Here is a 23,075-nt window from a genome sequence, read left to right as displayed (position 1 = left end):
GGGTTTGATAGGGAAAGGTATCAACAGGAACCTGTGTACTTTACTATTTTAATTTATTTTTTCAATTTAAGTCATATATGGGGATAGGAGAACAGTATGTGTAATTTCCTTCCTCTAATAATTAATTCTGTACTTGTAATCCCATATCATCATCTGAATCCAGGACTATGGGTACAAAATCATCCTTCTTATCACTTAGTTCTAGTGGTGAAGTACTGTACCATTTCTAATGAAATCTATTAGGATCTACATATAAATACATATAACTCAAAGATATTGGACCTGCAATGGGGGAGAAGTTCAAATCCTTCATTAAAATTCTTTTTGATTGTCTGTTACATTTTTTGACAACTAAATGTTTTGGCCCCTTATATAGCTCTGTTTCCACTACCTTGCACCAACTCTGTTTTCTTAAGTAAGATTCACGCATACTGAGTATATTTTCCATCAGTAAATGAAGACTTCTTAATACAAGACATTAAGTAGTGTTTTAACTTCTTATTTTTTCAGGTGCTTTTCTGGTACCTTATTTGTTTTTTATGATTATTGCTGGAATGCCCCTCTTCTACATGGAGCTTGCTATAGGACAATTTAACCGAGAGGGAGCTGCAGGAGTCTGGAAGATTTGTCCTATATTTAAAGGTAAGATGGATTTTAAAATATTACTATGGTGATTCAACTCAGACAGAATAAAGAACTAGTATATTTGGACATCCTTTGTGCCAATATTTAAATGTCTTATAGTATGGCATTTCACATATGTACTGTTCCTTTATCTGTGGTGATTCCACTAATGCAAACTTTTATTTATACTGGCACTAAAGTCAGATTGAGCGATTTACATGGAAACTTATTTAAGGTATCGTCTTCCTCTACCACCCATTGACAAGCTTACACCATATTCTTTCACCATATCATCAAAACTATGGCCCTGATTCATACCCGCTCGCTAAGATGCATTCGCACGCAGCCAGCGTGAGCAATCGTGAAGCGTTAGCTCGCTGCGCCTAGACAGCCCTGCTGAATGAGTGACAGGAGAAGCTGTTTGTGGGTTGGGACAGGGGCTAGCCACTAGAAACGGGTAGTGGAGGTGGAGAACGCAGGCGTGCCCGAGCATCTAAACGCTTTTTCAGAGGCGTGCATAATTAAGAGGCAGCGTCATAGTACACGTCACATGGTTGAAAATCACAATGAATCACTCGCAGTGCTTGCGGTAGGTTATGTCAACCACAAGCACTGTGATCGCATCTGAAGGTACTTAATGTTACCGATGGTTACATACAGTTCCTGGAGATGACGTGCAAAAGTGGGCGTTTTAACTTAGGCTGGTTGGCGTCTGCATACAAAATGCCATGCGATCGCCTGCCTTGCTGAAATTTGCATGCGCATCGTGCAAGCGAACGCATCTAGCAAGTGGGTCTGAATCAGGTGCTATGTTCAATATGCTCTCTGTCTCTGTTATAGAGCGCTGATGTGGAGCAGGGGAGTTGCAGTATACACAATTAGCACGCTGGTCATTCTGGTTAGCATGCTAGGCAGATCTATTAGCAGACTAATGCCGATGTGCAAATTGTTGAGCACTTTTTTGCTTCTGTGTGTATGCGAAAATCACTAAAAACTCCTACGGCTCATGTGTTACACAGAATGTATGCACAAAGGTGCTGTTGGGATTGAGACACATGGTATAAGATATGTCTTGGAATAGTAATGGGACTGGTAGGTGTCTTAGCGCATTATGGAGACTATCCATTTTATGGCAGTGTTATGGGAGTGTCACGGCCTGCATGTCATTGAAAGTGATTGCGTACACAGATGCTCCACCACTCACATAGAGGCCATACATGGACAAATACACAGCACCTGCCATAGGACTGGTGCAAGTTTCGATGCTGCGACCGATCAGTGGCTTAACTACTGCCCCCGCAGCCCCCGCGGTGGCTTGGAGGCACCGGGTAGCTTGGAGGCACCGGGGGCAGTGGTTACACCACTGCAACTGTGAGCACTGGCCTCTGAAGTGACCGGAGGCTAGGAAGCCACCGATCACTTCAGAGGCCAGCGTTCCCAGTAATGCATTGCACGGGTGACGTCATGACATCACCCGCGCAGTGAGGAACCTGAGCGGTCAGGTAAGTAGAGGGGGAACATCTACAGGGCGCACTAATTGAAGGGGCACAACTACAGGAGGCAGTGGGCACTACTTGATGGGACACAACTTCAGGGGGCAGTGGGCACTACTTGAAGGGGCACAACTACCGAGGCACTTCTTGAAGTGGCACTATTCTAAGGGGCATAACTGCAAGGGGCAATACTTTAAAGGACACAGCTACAGGGGCCACTACTTGAGGGGCACGACTACAGGGACACTACTTGAAGGGGCACAGCTACAGGGGCACTACTTGAAGGGGAACAATTACAGGGGCACTACTTGAAGGGGCACAATTACAGGGGGCACTACTTGAAGGAGCAGAATTACAAGGGGCACTACTTAGAGGGGCACAACTACAGGGGCAATACTTTAAGGGGCACAACTACAGGGGCACAGCTACAGGGGGCACTGCCTATGGGCACAACTCCAGGGGGCCCTGGATAATGTGTATTACTACAGGGGGTATTGCATAAGGGGCACTATTACAGGAGGCATTGCATATGGGGCACAACTACAGGGGGCACTATATAAGGGGCACTAATTTAATAGGTTATAAACTATGTTCCCAGTAATCTGGTTCTACATGGACATAAAAGCTGTGCAAGCTGTCTTGAGCTGAGGTGACAGTCTGGCAGGAGTGGAGAGGAGGGTTGATGAAGCAGATCTGTCAGGGTGGGATGTAATGGGCATTATTGTGTGGCATAAAGTGTAATGGGCATTACTGTGTGCACAATGTGCTATTAGGGGCATTACTGTGTAGCATTATGTGTTATAAGGGGAATAATGTATAAGGGGCATTACTGTGTGGCATAATGTGTTATGTGGCATAATGTGAAATAGAGGCATTACGGCATGGCATAATTTGTTATAAGGGCATCACTGTGTGGCATGTGTACAGTGCATTGCTGTGGCATAATGTGTTGTAAGGGGTATTATGGTGTGGCATAATGTGTTATTGGGGCATTCCGGTGGGCATAATGTGTTATAAGTGGTATTACTTAGTGTGTCATAATGTGTAAGGCACATAACTGTATCATGAACATGAATCCGCACACCTTACACCGGTGTGTTTGTTTTTTGGGCGGGGGGCGCCTTGAACTTTTTTGGCATTTGGGAGCAAAATTTATAGTTACGCCACTGCGACCGATGGTGGTGTCTAAAGATGCAGCAATTGGTATTTCAGTGCCTACAGATGCTGCTAGCGGGTGCCTCAGTCCTTACACAGTCAGGCACACGGATGTACACCAGGGAAGGGCTTTGTAACTACATTTGCACAATGTTGCAGCCGGGTGACCGCCGATAGATGTAGCTGTGGCTAAATACAGATGGTCCTCATACACAATTGCCGTAGTCACGCCAAACAGCATCTCTGTGAAATTTGAAAGAAATAGTTGCTACATTACAGCGCTCGGCGCAGCCCAGTCGCACCAATGCGTCTCTAGCTGTATGGTATATTGAGGCTTGCTGTAGCTTGATTTGCATGCTAGTCACTGAGCTATGGAGCTTCTATGAACCAGTAGACAATTATATATTTACATTTTTTTCTATGTGCTGTATAATAGAGAACCTGTCATCTTTTTAAAGGCAGTCACAACCTACAGTGGCTTCCAAAGACACCCAAATGGACAGTTTTATATTGCTAATATGTAATGTATATGTAAATGTGTCCAAGTAGCTCATATTTATATACCACACTATACCAGAGATTGACAAACTCGGCACCCTAACAGTCCACGTTTTAGCGATAACCATGCTTGGGAACAGGTGACTTAAATAGTACTTCCGTCAAATTTGATTTAACCACCTGTGCTCAACCACGGATATCCGTAAAACCTGGACCGTTAGGGTGCCTTAAGGACCGAGTTTGGAAACTTCCGCACTATGCAAATAAAGGAATTGCACAGGATAATAAGACCCCCTCAGTGTCAAGGCTTACAGCCAGAAGTGAATGAATGGATTGTTGGCAATTTTGAATGAAATGGTTTTCCACAATGAACAATTGTGTAATATAAATAAAATATTTTTAGGAAAATTTTCCTGTTACCATTTACTTTCTTCTACATACTCCTTTCTGCTGGTATGCTCAAAGACATATAAGAGGGAGGCAAGACAAAGTACGGAGTGGTGAATGCAGACAGCAAAAATGTCTATTACAATTCTAAATTTTGTTGCACAATGGTGTCATGTAAAGCTATAAGATCTATAGGAAATTAATAATCTTTTTATATTTTGTCTTTCTTTTTAGGAGTTGGTTTTACAGTCATTCTCATATCATTGTATGTGGGCTTTTTTTACAATGTTATCATTGCATGGGCCATACATTACCTGTTCTCCTCATTCACATCAGAACTGCCATGGATTCACTGTAACAATTCATGGAATAGTCTTAACTGTTCTGAGATAAGATACAACTATATCAATGGCTCTGGATTTTCCTATATTAATGATTCTTACAAAGTCACACCTGCTGCAGAATACTTTGAGTAAGTACTGATTCAATTATGTATAAAGTCCACTTCTGTATAAGTTGCTGCAGTGTTTACCAAGTTGCAGCATATATTTATATAAAACTGTACTGTATCTCATCAAGCCCTCCTGTGTGTGTTGCCTTATTCACATAAATAGTACAAATACACTTACTGAATTTGAATACATTAAACAAAATAAACATGTGCAATAGAGCATATAGCATAAAGGAAAAAAAAGTTCAAAAGATAGTACATGTGCCACATAAAATAACATGTGACTTGTATATTAAATAATCCTTGCATATCTATATACCAACAATGATACTCCACATTCTTAATCCAAATGATAGGCAATTGTAAGTACTGTAACTTAAAAAAAAACTTTTACATGTCTCAAATTCTGACCAGAGGGAAAACTGTGTGCAACAGATAGATTATCACTACTACTATGTGTACCACCAAGTATTTGCCTCTAGTGAATGCAATCACTTCAATAAGATATTATGAATCATTTCAGCACAAAGCTTTGAAGATGTTCTTCAGTGCAGTATGCCATCTGGAATCTCCTTTTCTGCATCTCCTTAGGATTTTCTCATAAACAAGAATATTAAAAAAGGAAAAAGAGACAATTTCCTGCATAATACCCTTTTGTATAATAATAGTCACTTAAAAAAAACATAAGCATAAAACAATGGTTATTTAAGCAAATTATTTCTCTATTTGGGGACAAAACTCATACTAGATGCTGAAGAATTGTATTGCGAATGTGGGCCAGTAATGTAGATAGATCCTGAATTTCAGCTGCTCACTAAGGGCCTGATTCAGAATTGGACGCTATTTTATGCAAATGCTGTAGCTGATAGGCTTCCTACTGAGGTGCCCACTGACTGCGGTGCTAATCACATATTAAGATGGTCGCACCATCAGAGATTGCACCTACCCTATGGCAAGTGCAATTTGTCCATCTGAACATGGCCGCCAGGGTCAGTGCAAGTTTGAACGCCATTGCTGACCGTGTCTGGCTAGCCACCCCTCTGTTACCTCCCAGAAATGCCCACCAAAATAGCATGGCTCTGCGTGTAATTTTGGTCTGCTTCTTTGTACTGTAACCATTGGGAGACATGTGCAGAGTGACTTGGATGCATGAGCGAACTGAAAACATTGGCTGCTTGCAAGCGACATCAACATTATGTGCATCTTACAGGCATCTGTAACTTCCTGATGAGTCTGGACGATGTTTTAAAGTAGCAATCCTTTAAAAGGCAAAAGCAAATCATGGGTCCAGTTAGCCACCTCCCTGTCACCGCTGAGGAACACCCAGTACATTTTCAAGACAATTCTGTGGCCGTGCATCTCAACTGCGACTGCGACTCTGTTTGCGCGGACTTTGGATATATGCTCTGTGCAACTTAGACACATACATAGTCTAAAATAAGTGCCCAACTGTGTCCGACATTGACATTGCGTGAAACTCAGAAAACAGCACATAAGGGGGAGTTTTAATAAACTGTGTGAAAAAGAAACATGGAAGTGTTGCCCTTAGCAACCAAACAGAATCCATAATTTATCTGGTACATTCTGGAAAATGATAGCTAGAATCTGATTGGCTGCTTTGGGTAATACCTCCACTTTGCTTTTTTGGAAGGTCTGATAAATCTCAAATTTAGTAACACACATGGGGGTCCATTCAATTATGAGCAATGCCATAACAGCTACACTTATAGGAGCCCCTACATCTGGACGCAATTGGGGCAATTTAGAGTATTGCTGACGGTGTTCCAATGCAATGGCACTTCACCACAATACACCCTTAATTGAATTGGCCCATGTTTTCAGACATACGTAGACCTGTCTCCATGGACACACGGGAGCAGGATTGCGTCTCTATGCAGCACAGAACTTTACTGAGCTCCTCTATTACCTCGCCCGAGCTGCTGTTCTTTTCCCTAATGGCTTGATATCTCTAAATGATGCAAGACTTATTGTAAACTTGGCATGTCCCACTGAATCTTTACTTTTATGCCAGCGTTTTCCAAACCCCATCATTACAGTCCAGGTTTTAAGGATATCCATGCTTTGGCACAAATTACTTAATTAGTACCTTAGTAAATTTGATTTAACCATCTGGATTCAAATATCCTTAAAACCTGGACTGTAATGCCATAGTTTGGGAAACTCTGCTTTATGGTATGCTGGTGAAGAAACTCTTTACCGTGAACTTTGTCATCCTTTTTCATAACTACCCACACTATAATTATGAGCAAACCTCAGCAGCTGTTACAGTGGTAAAGATGATGCATGAACCTTTCCCTAAGATTACACAGGCACAGCATGACTTATATTACTACTTCAATTTGTAAGACTTTTTGCAGAAAGTATCACCAGTCTTATATCCAAATATGATGGTTACTTTTTGACATCTGGTCTTTTATGCCCAGAAAGATGTGCTTTTGTTGTGCTAATCCTCTCCCGCAGCAGATGTTGCAGCTGTCATGAGGTTTTGATGTGTAGCTGCTACTTGTTTACCATCATGTCTGATTTAGAGAGGTGGAGAAGTTCTTTTGAGGTATTAATGTTTTTTCCCTTGTTTTTGCTGAAAGCTGTTTGGCTTTGATAGCTGCTAAATATGTTAGCTTAATGACCGTATCAACAAGAAGGTCCACGATTAAAAGTGAGTAAACAAATGTGTGAAAAACACTGTTAATGCTTAAAAAAACATTTGAAAGAAAAATGTTTCCTTATCAGCTGTCAAGAGCATACATACTGTAAGATATCTTTATTTCTTAGCGATCAACATACATGGATGACAAATGTGATAACAATCTTATAGGGACATTCAAGTTGGTTCTGATGCATTGCTTTAATGGGGTCATTCCAATAAGGTTTCAGTTGGGTTCTGCGAGCCGTTCTCATGGCAAACTCACACTGCAAATACATATGTAGTACAATTTTAAACTTGTATTTACGTTACAGAGAAAGCTGACATTTTTTGTGCACTCACTCCTGAGCAAGAGGAAAGGTAGGGAAAATCTTTATTTTAAGGTACAAATGTCAGTGCAGAACCTCTGGTACACCTCTCCCAATAAATAATCATGCACTTGGAGGGATATGTCAGTTTTTGGGTGAATTTCTCTAAATGCCATTTGCAGATGGCATTAGCTACTGGGGATATCAGTAGATATCTCTGATACCTGCTGTGGCCACCATACATCCATCCATAGGATTCTAAGTATTTGGGGGTGGTCCCTGAAAACATCTCACAAATATTGTTTGATAAATATGCCCCATAGAGAGGTGGTTTGAGGGTGGGCAGAGAGTTGGTATTACAATTTTAAGAGAAAGAGCTGGATTTTTAGGTTAGCGTTAAGTAAAGTGAGTCTTGCTACAATATTGACCTGTGGAAGCAAATGTTTCAGTTGCCTTAATAAAAGTTTTGTATTGGAGCATTGTGAAGCCTGTGGGAATTTGTTAGATAAATGGATTCTGCATTTATTAATTTCATATTTGTTATAGATTTTGTCACTGTAGTTTCCATGACATTACTGATGTGTCCTTATACACCTATCCTGCTTGCTGCATATGGAGTGAGATGCATGGCACAACTCAGGTGCTCTGCCATGGCTAGTGATTCCCATACTTTCATGCTTGTTTTCTAAATGTTGCTTCTTATTTGCATTGAAGCCGCATACAAATTTGTCTATAAGGCCTGATTCTGAGTCACATGCAAAAGCGCTCGCAGCAGCATCTATTGGTGGCCGCCCGTCTGTGACTTATGCAAATGACCTACAAACTTCCTCCCTTGTGTACATTTGTGCAGCTGAATGTGCAAGGACTGAGACACGTACTTTTAGTGCCCGTGCACGCTGTAATACCAATTGGTCATCCTTATACTCCAACATTGATCGCACAGAAAAAAATTGCATCTGCCCTATGGCAGGTGCAGTGTCTCAGTCTGACCATGGCCTCCTATGCCTGCGGGTGTGGTCTGGGAACACAGCCGCTTGCATTGACAGGCCTGTGATGCTCCCATAATACGCCCACTGAAGGTACCATTTTTGTATGCACTACTAACCACCTCCCAGTCACCGCCCAGGAACGTCCATCACTTTTCCACCACTCCTCTGATACCATCTGCCTGATTGCACCTTTGTGCGTACACTCTGCGGAACGCATGAGCCGTAGATTTCTGAAATTTTCATGCCTGCAGAGTTGTAAATAGTTGCTCAACTACATGAACATAGGCATTGCTTGCGGATTGCATGTGGCTCTGAATCAGGCACATGGTGTTCTTGGTACTCAGGATTATTATTTTTGTCGCAAAGGATTTGGTATAAAGTCACAGATTGGTGCGGGTCACTAGGATCGGACCTCCGTCTTTGCCTATTTACCCAGATTCACACACAGAAGCTATATGAAATGACAGCGTTAGCATTCAATGTATATCCCTAACACACAATTTCTATGGGGATAAATATATTTTGCTGACCGTACCCAGGGGCGGCAAGAGGGGGGGGGCGGGTACAGATTACCTTGGCCCGGGCTTCCTGATGGGCCCGGCGGGGCCTGGGTCTGACGCCACCCCCCATCCCTCACAGCAGCCCAAGACACAGTGTCTGCTAAGCTACAGTGGGAGACTGCTCGTGGCTGCTGAGCAGCAGCTACGAGCAGTCTCCTCTGCCTGTGGGGGGGAGAGATCACACTGATCGCACCCCCCTGGCTTTGCGCCGGGCTGAGGGGGCTCAGAGCGCCCCCTCACCAGCGGCGCTGAATATCTTTTTTTATTTTTTATTTTTCCCAAAGGGGCGTGGCCACACCACCCATGATTAGACCACGCCCCATGTTACCCGGGCCCGCCGAGGCTCTTGGCGGGCCTGACCGTACCTCAGATTTATTTGGAATATATTATCCATAATATAACTGTACCATTATTGCTATTTAATATGATTTTATCATCATGAATTAACGATTTTTCTGCGTGTTATCACATTTTTTAATGGGCATATATTTTTAAAAGTTATGTTTTATCTTACATTGTACTAGTTCATCATTTAAATGTTTCCAAAGAAACTGTTTTTACACTACACTTACACTTTTACGCTTTTTTTCGCTATTGTTCATAGTATATTACTAAACATTTGGAGTTCCACCAACCTAGTGCCACAATGTTGGTTACTATACAATAACTGTTGAATTTCATTACAATCTGTGAGGAATCATTTATTTCCCTGCCACAGTAATGTTATATAATATGAACTAGAGGGCACTGTAATGTTATATCATTTGAACTAGAGGGCACTATAATGTTATATAATATGAACTGGGACACTGTAACGTGGCACAATATGCACTGGAGCCACTATAGCGTGGCATAATCTGAACTGAAGGGCACTGTAATGTTGCATAATATGAACTGGGAGCACTGTATTGTGTCAAAATTAGAGATACATGGTTCAGTTTTACTCGGTTATGTTTGGGTCTCAAAAATGGCATCATATTGGCTACCTGGCTCTCACATGTTTTGGATAGCTAATAGGATAAAACCAAACTAACTAGAACTTGCGCTAATTTGACGAAAAGAACAAAGTCAAAACCAAACCGCTCATCTCTAGTCTAAATATCAACTGGAGACACTCTAATGTGGCATGATATAAACTGGGGGCACTATAATGTTACACAGTATTAACTGGTGGCACTACAGTGTGGCATATTATGAACTGGGGGAACAACAATATGGCATAATATGAACTTGGGGCACTACAATTTGGCATAATTTATACTGGAGACACTGGGCCAGATTCAGAGCCGCTCGTAAGCGGCCGCTCGGTCGCTCCGAGCGATGTTCGCACAACTGCGCATGCATATGGGTTGTAATACGCATGCGCGAACCATTCATTGCGGTCGGAAATTGTGTGCTCGTAAAATAGCGAATGCTTGCTAATTTGAGTGACAGAATGAGGCATTTGTGGGTGGTAACAGGGGAAGGTGCTTGAAAACGGGGCATTTTAAGGGTGTGCATAATTAACAAAGCAGCGTCATCGACCACGTCACTTGGTTGTTTCTTAGCCTGAACTGTTCGCATGATTGCGGTCGGAAAATCCAACCACAAGCACTGCGAGCAGTTCAGATGCCTTCGATGTACTCGATTAATCATATAAATAGCGGAGATGACGTATGATGCGAGCGGCCAGGGGGCATCTTTACAAAATAGCGAGCGCATGTTTCGTTCGCTCGCTCAGACATAGAGACGTCAACAGACCGCAAAGAGCGAGCGCTCAATTTAAATAGCGACCCCTTTTTCTGAACGAGCAAGCGCAAATAGCGTCCGGCTCTGAATCAGGCCCACTGTGTGGCATAATGTGAACTGGAGGCACTACAATGTGGCATAATATGAACTAGGGCACTGTTTGGTATTATGTTAACTAGGACAATACTATGGTACATAAAATGAACTAAGGCACTACTATGGTTCATAAAATAAATTACAGTACTACTATCAGGCATAAACTGAACAACTGCTGTGAAGACAGATTTCTCTGTAGATGCTTCGACACAGGGAACACAAACATAAAAGTATATACTGAAAGTGGGATTATAAGGGGGTAGGCATTAGGTGAGTTGGAAGGGATAGTCGACTAACAGGAAAGCAGCAATTATTTATTATTTACTTATTATCAGTTACTTATATAGAACAAGCATATTTTGTTATGCTTTACATTTGGGAACAAACAGTAATAGAACTAGACTGGGTAATAACAGACAGACATAGAGGTAACAGGGCGCTGCTTGCAAGCTTAACATTTATAAGGAAATAGGTATTGATACACTAAGGTAGGTGCTACCTATTGCATATTAGTCCAGCCAAATTGCAGAGGTTCTTGGTGGGCTGTATGATCCAGTCACAGGAATGTTAGCCTAGGGTCAGGAGGATGTGAAAGTGAAAAAAGAGACAATATGAAAAATTATGTGTTTACTGTTTAGTGGGGGTGTAAGTGGGTAGGATAGCTTATGAAGGTTATGTGGGTGGTTCTGGATTTAATAAGCTTGTCTGAAGAGGTGAATTTTCAGGGAATGCTTGAAGGTTTGCAGACTAGAGGAAATTCCTATTGTGCAAGGGAGGGCATTCCACACAGTGGTTGGATACCAAAAAAAGTAATGTAACTGAATGGGAGCAGGTGGATGAGAGATGCAGATCTTGTGCAGAGCAGAGAGGTTGGGTTGGGAGATATTTTGAGATAAGCAAAGAGATGTATGTTGGTGTTGTTTGGTTAATAGTAAAACAAAGTATTAGTAAATAGTAAAAGTATTTTATATTGAATTTGGTAGAATACAAGTAACCAATGGAGTGATTGACAGAGTAAAGTAGCAGATGATGTTGTTTAGTGAGGAAGATCAACTTCAGAATGGATTGTAGTGGTGAAAGGCTATTTTGAGAAAGACCAGTAAGGAGACTATTGCAATAATCAATGCAGGAGATATTGATTGCATGAATGAGAGTCTTTGCAGTGTCTTGTGTAAGATATGGTTGTATTCTGGATGTGTTTTTTAGATGTACATAACATGATTTTGAAATAGATTAAATGTGGGGAACAAAGCTCAGCTCAGAGTCAAGGATAGAGTAAGTGGCACACTAATGCTTTCTGCAATGATATATATATATATATATATATATATATATCACAGGAAACTGATGTTTATCTGCTGCCAGCAGTCATAGAGTACTGTTGTTTATGTGACTGGAACCCACCATTTACACACTGCATGCTATGTCATAAGGAGCAGATAAATATTGAGGCTAATATTTATGGACAAAAAAGTCAGTGCTAGAAAATACATAATTTGGGGAAATGTAACACACCTTCTAAAAAGTGGAAAAGTGGACCAGTGGAAAAGTTGCCTAGAGTAACCAATGAGCTTCTACCTATTATTTTCTAGAATGTACTTGATAAATGCTAGATAGAAGCTGATTGGTTCCTATGGGCAACTTCGCCATTTGTCTTCTCTTTAGGAGGCTTGAGGGCACCAAGGGGTAGGTGGAGGAGTGGTTGCACCTCTTTGGGGGTCCAAGCTTGCCAGGAAATTGCAACCACGCACTCCAAGAAGCAGCAGCAGCAGCATATACCTTCTACTATACTTTTCCACATTTTAATCTCCCGCCCCCGTTAAGGTAAAATGCCACATTTTGTGGGTACGAGTAGAGGGGCTAGGCTTAAATGACACGATTCATTGTATTTTAGCCCCGGGCCCTCCATACAGACAATGATTCCTGGTAAAAAACCTCCACCCCCTGCCTACTTCACTAGAAAGTGGACGGGATGCAGGAGATCCACCCACTCTTCCAAGGGTACGGGGGACTACCCAAAAAATTGTCAGTCTCCCGTGACTCCCAGGAGAGTAGATAAGTATGCCTGCTACAAAGGAGGTTTCCCGACTAATAGTGTTGGGGATCTCCAGATATCTCTATGGCCTTGCAACTTTGTAGAGATAATAAAATTCCAGATTGGTTGTAAAAATGTGGATGTATACAAAAGATTGTATATAAGCCTAATGTAAATAAAGATTTAGGTCTTAAGAAGTAGCTTTATGTCTGTAAAAGTGCATAAATATTGTGCAGCTTGGGAAAATTAGGATATTACTCTGCAGCAGTTGTTTATTACTGGATAAATGCAAATGGCTTTGTGCCTAAAAGTATTTAAAGTATGTATCGTATGTATCTAGAGCAGGGGTGAGGAACCTATTTTCTGGCGAGGGCTTTTTTGATATATACAACATTATTTGCGGGCCCAGTGCAGGCCACTCCCCCTCCGTGTGACATCACACATGGGCGAGGTCACAATCGCCGGTGATTACAGCAATGCCCAGAGCATACTGAGGATGCTCTGGGGAGCTGCAAGGGCAGTGCTGTGACCGTCTGAAGCGCCCTAAGGACTCTCCAGGCACTGCTGCATAGATAACGGCTGCAGTGTGCCATTCTAGGCACCCTGCTAGCCAGCTGAAGCTAGCAGAAAAAAGCTCAGAGGGCCAGACCAAATGATTCCGAGGGCCTTATACGGCCCCCGTGCCTGAGGTTCCCCATCCCTGATCAAGAGGGATTAGGGGCCTGATTCAGCTTTGGGAATAGAGTAAGAGAGAGAAAGTAACTGTGCATCTTGGTAAATCCATGCTGCACTGCAGGTGGGGCAGATGTAAAATGTGCAGAGAGATGTAGATTTGGTAAGGGGTGTGTCCAAACTAACATCTAACCCGCAGTGTTAAAATTAAGTTGTCCAGCATTTGTGGGTTACATGCAAAAGAAGCCAGTATTTGTCCTGCATGCAAAAATTATGTATTTACAACCCTTGCATTGCAAAATGGTTTGTCAAGTAACTCTAGTTCCCAAATCTGAACCAGGCCCCAAGTGCACTGAAAGGTTTATTTTTCGGTCGCTGAAATAAATATAGTATGTAAGCAGGCTGCCTTGTACTAAACTTAATAGTAATAACATTGCATAAAGAGGGCTAAATGAGTATAAATACAGTATGATCTTTTTGGCCCTCATTCAGAGCCGCACGTTAACAACAGTACGCTCGTTGCGTTCCGATGTTGACTAACCGCGCATGCGTCGGTGTTACACTGCGCATGTGCGTACGGCAGATTGCGAGCTTTTTTTCTCTCGTTCCTAAAATAGCGTACAGGAAGTGACATGTCAAATGTGATTGACAGAACAGGGCGTTTTTGGGTGTTGACGGGGGTGGAGATGAAAAAACGCAGGCGTGGCGAGGCGTTTTTGGGGCGTACATACATTAGCAGATGCGAACGTCAAATGTGTTCGGACCGTCTCATACGTCACTGGAACATCTGCTTTCCCTTCAAAATGCTCGCACAGCTTAGGGTCAGGATTACTCGACCACATTGGCGATGGCCTTCTCCTCCGTCCCGGGACTCAACGATGGTGCTGCAATTAATCGTGGCTGGTCAGTAAAGTAATTAGTGTTGGATTGAAAACCGGCTTGGTATGTGTTTGGAAAGCAGTTTATTGGGATAGCACAAAAGCGTACGCAGGTGGAAATCAGAGCTGCTAATGTCATGATTACACAATCAATTAGCGTACATTTTTGGTGTTTTATTTTGGCCACAATTTGATGGTTATGGCCTATTGTAACAATAATGTCATCATGTTTTAATTAGCTCCCCTTTTTTTTGGTTTACTGTGGAATTTGCATCGCTATGTGATTTTTTAAACGTTCCTTAAAGAGGCCTTTTTTTTTTTTTAAGAGGGTCAGTTTTTGCCTTTAGGGCCAGGATTAAATGTAACCCATTTGGACAATAATGTCACAATACAATGTCAGTTTTTTGTTTTAAATTTATTGTTTAAACACAAACAAATTGGCCTAATATTTTGTTGCCTTTTTTTGGTGGCAAAGATATTTGTTAAAAAAAAAAAAAAAGCCATAACTGGTAACATAAACGTAAATACCAAAATTAAAAACATTTCACAAGAAAGGAGAGGGAAGTTTTGACCAGAAAGGAATATGAGCCAAGCACAGAAGGAGTGTGGGCAAAGTCGCCATTGCTGTCACCGTTTTCTCGCCCGTTTGGCTGGGTGAGGGTGGGCGCCAGACCGGGTCCGGGATGCCATCGGGCTGGCCTGTCCAGAGGCAGATGTTGTGGCCTCTGGACTAGGCACAGGGCTAGGCACATTTGGAGGATTGGCTGATGTTGTGCCAGAGGTGGAGGATCCGGATGTTCCGGCAGGAAGGGAGGTCGGCTCCACCATGTGCTGGCGAACGAGCTGCTCCAGGGCATCGGCGATGCGGATGTTGGCCCTGGTATTTTCCGCCAGGGCCTGAGCAATGGTCACGTTGGCCGCAGACTGGCGTCCATCCTCTGCAGAATCTCCGTATGGAAATCCGATTTAAAATTGAGTTCTGTGAGGAGGCCCACTGCCTGCGAGGGGGCACGCCCTGGACTGGCTTCTGCAGGGTCCTCAGCCGGATGTACTGGTTCCTCCCCTGCAGAGCCAGCAGAAATTCTGCGGCCAAGGCTCCCCTCTGGAGCAGACTCATCCGCCTCTGTCTCTGTTAGGAAAAATGCCAAAAGACTCACATTAGAATCTACATATTGGCACAATAGCATTTCAGAGTTGGTGACATCACAAGACTTACCTTGGCCAACATGAGGAGCCGCAAAGTCTGGCATGTCCGTATCCATGTTGGACACGCCAAACACCTCCACAGCCTGCACACACCCCTGTGCCAGCTCTTCTAAGTCTGTCAACTCCAATGACACAGGGGTGGGACCCCCACCTGTCCCCCTTGCATGCCTAGCCCTGTCGGCAAGTTTTTGCTTGAGACGATATTTGAAGTCTGCCCATCTGTGGAATGAAATTGGAACCATTATCCTTTTTTTTACAATGGGGTTTGTTTATAGGATGGGAAAGTGTTTACTTACCGCCGTTTGACATCCCGGGCTAGACGGACATAATCACCCACCCTATTGACAGCAACGGCGACCTCCTCCCACATTCTCCACTTCTGGCTTTGGCTCATATTCCTGGCTGCCTGGGGCAGGATGTCAACGCACTTCTGGATCAAAACCTCCATCTCCTTGCTTGTGAAATGTGGCTGCCTTTTTTTTTTGGCAGCTTTGGCGGGTTGACTGGGGCCAGCAGTCTCTTCTATGTCATCCTCCTCACCTATTTGGGTAAATATGCAGATTTAGCCACTTCACAACTTGCACAATATTATGTTTTAAAAGAATCATTGAGACAAAATGCATGAAGGCCTTACCGCCGGAATTTTGGCCATTGTTTCCCTGGTCTGAAGCCATGTCTCTGCTTCCAGAATGAAATCAACCAGAAATTAAATGTGATTTCGTGACGTATTTATACATGCGTCCTTAGTTTGCGGCCGCATCATTGATTGTGCGTCCCTATGATTCCTCCTTAATTTGTGCGGGAAAATAAACACTATTTATGGCTTGGTGTGTGTGGAGTCGAGGTTGCGTTGTTGGATTGTTGGCGGTTAAGTTGGTTGGATTTGGTTGTTTGCGGTTGGAGGATTTGGCGGTGTTTGGTTTTTTTTTGGTTTGCTACAGTTGTTTTGGTTTTCCGTTCGCATTTTTTGGGGGGTTTTTTGCCATCGTTTCCTGATTTGGTAAGTTTTGTGCAGTCTAATTTGTGGCCAATTGGTGTCTACTTCTGGTTTTTTGTTTGATATTTTTTTTTTAACACTAATTTCATCTATTTTAGTTTGTTTTGGCTTTCGGACCCAAAGACCTTTTTGAGGGAAATCTTATATATTCGATTTTGGTAAGTCCATTATTTTTCTTGCATTTGCGAACTAATTAACGCATTTTTGACTGTTGGTGTAGTGACTTGCATTTGCGAACTAATTAACGCATTTTTGACTGTTGGTGTAGTGACTTGCATTTGCAAAGTAATTAACGCATTTTGGACTGTTGGTGTAGTGACTTGCATTTGCGAACTAATTAACGCATTTTGGACTGTTGGTGTAGTGACTTGCATTTGCGAACTAATTAACGCATTTTGGACTGTTGGTGTAGTGACTTGCATTTGCGAAATAATTAACGCATTTTTCTAGGCTTATTCATCATGTAAACCAGTTTTGCTTTTCCCTTTTCCATTTTTGGGGTCCATTTGACCCCTATTTGACGTACGGTGTGCAATGTCGTTTTCATCGATGGCCAAATGTGTGTTTCACCTATTTTATGTGTTGGCTTGCACCAATTTGACAAACAAAAAATCACCCTCTAAATTTTTGATGTCTCATTTTTGGCTTTTTTACAGTTTATACGTATCATGACAATACCCCGGCATGTAAGCAGCTATGGATGGTATCATAAAGCTAAGTTGTTTTATGTTACTTTTGGGGTGGCTCAAAAGCCTTACATTGTAAACTTTGAATTTCAGGTAGATCTGGGGCGAATTGTTCTGGCCCTGCTCCCGGAAGACGACCAACCTCAAACTCGTCCCAGGCGTAGGCATCGTAGGCATGCAAGGCCCCAGATATTTCGAACACGTGTCACCCTTTTTGGAATGCCCGATGATGAGGTTTTAAGACGCTACCGTCTACCTCCCAAAATCATCATAGACACTCTCTCATTAATAGAAAGTGATCTTGAGCGGCAAATTGACAGTCCAACAGCAATACCACCACTGACGCAATTTATGGCGGTGTTACATTTCTGTGCCTCAGGATCATTTCAAACAATGGTGGGAATAGTGGCGGGCATCTCCCAATCCTCCTTTTCCCGGATCCTGAGGGCAGTGATGGAGGCACTTTTCAAGCACCTCCATCATTTTATTAAAATGCCTTTGGATATGGGTGCCCTTAGTGTGGGCAAGGCCAATTTTTACCAAATAGCTGGCTTCCCACACATCATAGGGGTTGTGGATGGTACTCACATACCACTTCAGCCTCCAGCACGGCTGGAGGCAATATTTAGAAACCGTAAACACTATCACTCCCTGAATGTAATGGTGGTATGTGATGCCTCCCTCCAGATCCTGTCCCTGAATGCAAAATTACCAGGAAGTGCTCATGACTCCTTCGTCATCCGGCAATCAGGGATATGGCAGAAATTAACCAACCTACAAGCTGGTGATGCGTGGCTTTTGGGTAAGTGGAGACCTTTAGTACATAACAATGTTAAGCTTGATACACAGTGTTCCTGATGTTGTCTATTTTTTTTCACAGGAGACAGTGGATACCCTTGCATGTCCTGGCTGCTCACTCCTTATTTGGCTCCCACACCAGGGCCACAAAGTGCGTATAATTCTGCACTTACAGCCACCAGGCAAGTGGTGGAGCGCTGTATCGGCCTTTTAAAAGGCCGATTCAGATGCCTCCACCGCTCTGGTGGCGAGCTCATGTATGTGCCGGATATGGTGTCTAAAATTGTGGTCCTGTGTGGGATATTTCACAACATTGCCATAAGGAGTGGTGTCCCAATGCAGCCAGAGGATGCCTTACCTGAGGATGGCCCCCCCGAGGTTGGTCGGAGGTCAGTATGTGGGGGGGCCATACGCGATGATGTTGTTGCCAGATTTTTTAGGTAAGTTGTAACAAAACTACAGTGTTTATACCTAATGTGTTTGTGTTTGTTTGCGAACATCTAATTTTGTGTTTTTTTTCTCACCATCTTCTGTTTGTTCACATAATCTTTGGCACTCCAACGCTCACTACTTCCTGCTACCCTTACCAAACCTGGATCTGGTCCTTTTGGGCATATATTCTGGAACCCATATCGCAACGCCATGTTTGTGGAATCATGTTGGCATGGTCCTTCGTCAACCAGTTCTTGATTTTTTGTTTTTATTTAATTATTTCTGGGTATGTGTTGTATTTGAATTTATCACTGTGTTCTTTTTTTGGGAGTGACCACTTTGTTTTCTCTGTTATGTTGTGAATAAATGTTTGGAGAGTGAAATGGTCTTCCTTTTTTGGGACGTTAACAGCAAGTGTAACCAGGTTAACACAAGTTACATTTGACTAAGGGGTAATCCAGTACTGACGCCAGTTGAGCTAAACTGAAATATGTTTTCAGCTTCCCAACCCACACCAAAAGGAAGCCTGGCCCAACCTTGGGATTTGTAAGATTCGCCTAAGCAGCTTGCGCACCAACTAGGAACCTGTAAAATGTAGAAATATGTAATTGACACTACACCCAAAAAGGGAAATGACATTGTTACTGTTATGTGTTTCTTGTGTCTGTTTGACATACAAAGACAAAACCCAATCTAACTTTTAAAAAAGGGAAATCCTTGCAGGAACAGTCTACTTATGTCAGGCTAAACTATCTTGGTTTTGGATTTAAAAAATGAGCCAGAACGTATATTTGTATGAAAAAATTTATTTTGAAAAGTTAACAAAACTAAAAAAACTACTGGCGAAGGAGGCCAGACAGCCGGTCGAGGGCCACAAGAATGCCAATTACATGTTGGCGCATCTGGCCAACACTATCCGCCACCTCTTGCCGACGCCTCTGTTCCTCTGTGGGTGAGAAAAGTGTGTGGGTTAATACAACAATAGGGAATCCACATTAAAAAAACAAAAACACAACGAAATCACTCCTAAACCTAAAAAAAAATAAAAAAAGGGGGTGCTGCCAAAAATACAAGGCCTATGTACAAATTCCCACAGGTGTGATATGTGTATGTTGAAATCACCAGGAAGAGGTAAAGGCAAACTGCGAAATCACCAAAAGTCAAGCCACAAAAACACAAAGAAAGGCACGACACATGATTACATACAAACAGTTTGTGCTTTAAAAAAAAACAAAATAAAAACATACCGGGAGCCAAAACGGGAGCTCCGGAAATGCCTCCATGATCCTCCTCGGAGGATCCGTCATTCCCCAAAGAATGGGGAGGAGTTATGATGGACTCCGGGGAGGGGGTAATTGGAAGAGGGGTGGGTGGAGGAGAGGGGGAAGTGGGACGGAGGGGAAGGAGGCCCGACATTTCCGGGAGAGGGTCTGGGAAGGATGGGGAGGAGTGGGGAATAGGGGAAAGATTTGGGGTGGAGTGTTGGCTGGGGGTTGGGGATAGTGGCCGGGAACGCCGTCTGGACGGACGGTGACGGCGGAGTCTTGACTGTCCCCCTAAAATATGTCAAAGAAATTGCGGTTAGTTTATGGACAAATCCGGGGACCAAAACTAAAAAAAAAACACAACCCAAAAAATAAGCCAAATAGGAGTAGAATGAATAAATCAGAAATAGAGGGAAAACATGCACACGCAGATATGAGTACAAATAATAAATAGGACAGACAGGAAAACATGCACACGCAGATATGAGTACAAATAATAAATAGGACAGACAGGAAAACATGCACACGCAGATATGAGTACAAATAATAAATAGGACAGACAGGAAAACATGCACACGCAGATATGAGTACAAATAATAAATAGGACAGACAGGAAAACATGCACACGCAGTTTGCCCCACAAACACAAACATGAAAACCACAATACATAACACTTACTTTCCAGTATCTGCATGCGAAAGCATGCCAGCAAGCGGGGCGTTCGCCGTTGCAGGTCGGACCACCTGCGCTCCAGCTGCCCGATGTTGCGGCGTGAGCCGAAGGACCGCAGGCGGGACCGTGCCTCCGCATACGCGGAGCGCTTCTGCCGGTTGCTGATGGGTGGAGGCTGGCTGGTGATCCGGCGATCCATGACCTCCGTAAGCACCAGCAGCTCGCGCCTGGTGAATGCGGAGGCTCTCATGATGGCAATGGTGTTTTTCTTAAAAATCATTTTTGATAAAGTGTGTAAAAATTTTCTGATTGGCTAATGTATTTTGGAAATTAACAGGAGCAATTTTATTGGTTAGTGTATGAGTCATGTGTTCGACAGGGCCAGAAATCTCTGGAGAGTTATGATAGGCTTGATGCAGTGACATGCGTAAGCAAATTTAAATAAAGAAATGAACCCAGGGAAATATGCGGGGATCCACAGCAATAGAACAATTGTTTAATTGTGGTTCACATGTTTTTTGAACAATAAAAGCGAATGTTTCATCCGTACGTATTCTGCGGGTAAACACAAACACGGACAAGAGTAAAGTTTCTTGCATTGTGTTGAAAAAAAAAAAACAATTAAGCTAATTGATACATTGATTGGCATGATACGATTGATGGAGGTAGGCAGAATAAAGGAGCAGGTAATCGACATCTGACAAGGCCACTTCCTGTTTATACTTGTGCGTGCGTTCCTTTCAAGCCATTTCGGGGATGTACGCTCGCTATTTCGTACGCGAGCGTGCCATTGAATTTAAATATTTTTGTACGTACGCCTAACGTACGTGCGCCTGCTTGCGAGTGGGTCTGAATCAGGGCCAAAGTTTCTTATTAATCACACTAATTTCTATTTTAAGGTACGGTGTGCTTGATCCCAGTCATACCAAATGCAATACAAAGATGTTTTTAGGAAGTAAAGAGAATTAGAACATTTTTGTAATTACAGACTGTAAATGAATACAGTACTTAAAAACAAAAAATAGTAACAATGTGAATGATTGAAAGTAAAACATAAATATTTAATTTTTTAATCTGAGTGAAATTTTTCAGTTTACATTTTATATAAATGTTATCTTGGAATCATTTTAATTTTTTATCTTTTCAGACGGGGTGTTTTGCATCTTCATGAAAGCAAAGGAATCCAAGATTTAGGCCTACCACGCTGGGAACTTACATCCTGTCTTATTGTTGTAATTGTATTCCTTTATTTTAGCTTATGGAAGGGGGTTAAGACTTCTGGCAAGGTGAGAATGCATAAATGTATGACATTTGCTGTTTGTTCCAATAAAATACAGTACATTAAATATACAATAAAAGGTAATGTTTAAAAGCTACACATACCAGATGCCTGCAACATTAAAAATTACATTTAAAAATCAGACCTATCATCACTTATACAAATCATTAATCAGCATTAACTGTTCTATATTTATTCTAAATTCTAATTATTGGTAACTCTTTTACTTACTCTTTATTAAATGGTGTCTAATTTGTATTTTGAATGTTTTTATTGTGTTGCTAGAATTGCACCTATAAATGTACTGTCCCATTGAAAGTTTAGACTAATGTTACTGTAACATGAGGAGATTTAAAAACCAAGTTGTTGTGCATGCACATGGGTTCTCCCAGTATTCACTACTATCAGGGTGCCTCTGCCAGTCATTATGGTTATTCTGTGCTCTCTGTAAACCTCCCTATGGCCTGAGTGTACTGTAGGTTGACAGACAGCCTATCCACTTCTACTTTTCAATAAATCCAATGTAGATGTGAAAATCTGGAGAATAGTGTTTATTGCAGTAATAGGAGCAATTGATGAATTCAATGGTAAAACTGAAATGCAAAACATACGAGCATTGTGGAAAAATGTACTAACTATAACACTTAGAGCGGGATGTACTAAAGCTGAAAATGCAGTAACACCCCCGAAAATGCAATTTTCAGGGGTTTTACCACATTCCCCAAATGTACTAAGCATGCAAAGCATTCCGGTGCTTCGTCTTAATGGGTAACACCACCTTCAGGTGGCATTATCGAATAGAAGCCTATGGGCTTTTTATCAGGATGTTCTCCCTTGGGAGGGATCCGATCGGAACCCTTCCATCACCCTCCACGGCCCAATTCTTCTGTGCATGCGCAGAAGGAAGCCAGAGGGACTTCAGGGTGTTAAACCCGGAAGTCCCTCTGTCTGAAGCCATCACAAAGGACAGCTCTTATCAGGAGAGAAGAACCACGGTATGTACCCGAAGACAGGGGGTATGTAACGCATTGCGGAAGCGAAGCTTAGTACATCAGGCCCATAAACATAACAGAATCTAGGATAGCAGATAATAGGGGATTATTTACTAAGTCTTGGATGGAGATAAAGTCCCAACCAATCAGCTCATAACTGTCATTTTTCAAACACAGCCTGTGACAGGACAGTTAGTAGCTGATTGGTT

At 42.4% G+C, this 23,075-nt stretch overlaps 1 protein-coding gene across 1 annotated transcript in view; it reads left to right on the top strand.

The window, feature by feature from the left end:
• Nucleotides 1–23,075, top strand: part of SLC6A3 (solute carrier family 6 member 3) — a 192,608-nt gene that overhangs the window by 33,871 nt on the left and 135,662 nt on the right. The window contains exons 2-4 of the mRNA XM_088476325.1: nucleotides 511–642; nucleotides 4,392–4,629; nucleotides 21,743–21,881. Of these exons, the coding sequence (XP_088332451.1) occupies nucleotides 511–642; nucleotides 4,392–4,629; nucleotides 21,743–21,881 (509 nt within the window). The remainder of the gene's footprint in view (nucleotides 1–510; nucleotides 643–4,391; nucleotides 4,630–21,742; nucleotides 21,882–23,075) is intronic.

Source organism: Taudactylus pleione, unplaced genomic scaffold (genome assembly GCF_031769625.1).
Source record: "Taudactylus pleione unplaced genomic scaffold, aTauple2 ptg000186l, whole genome shotgun sequence".
Lineage (NCBI taxonomy): Eukaryota > Metazoa > Chordata > Amphibia > Anura > Myobatrachidae > Taudactylus > Taudactylus pleione.
The sequence above is the reverse complement of the archived record's forward strand: the minus strand, read 5'-3'. Positions and strand labels throughout refer to the sequence as shown.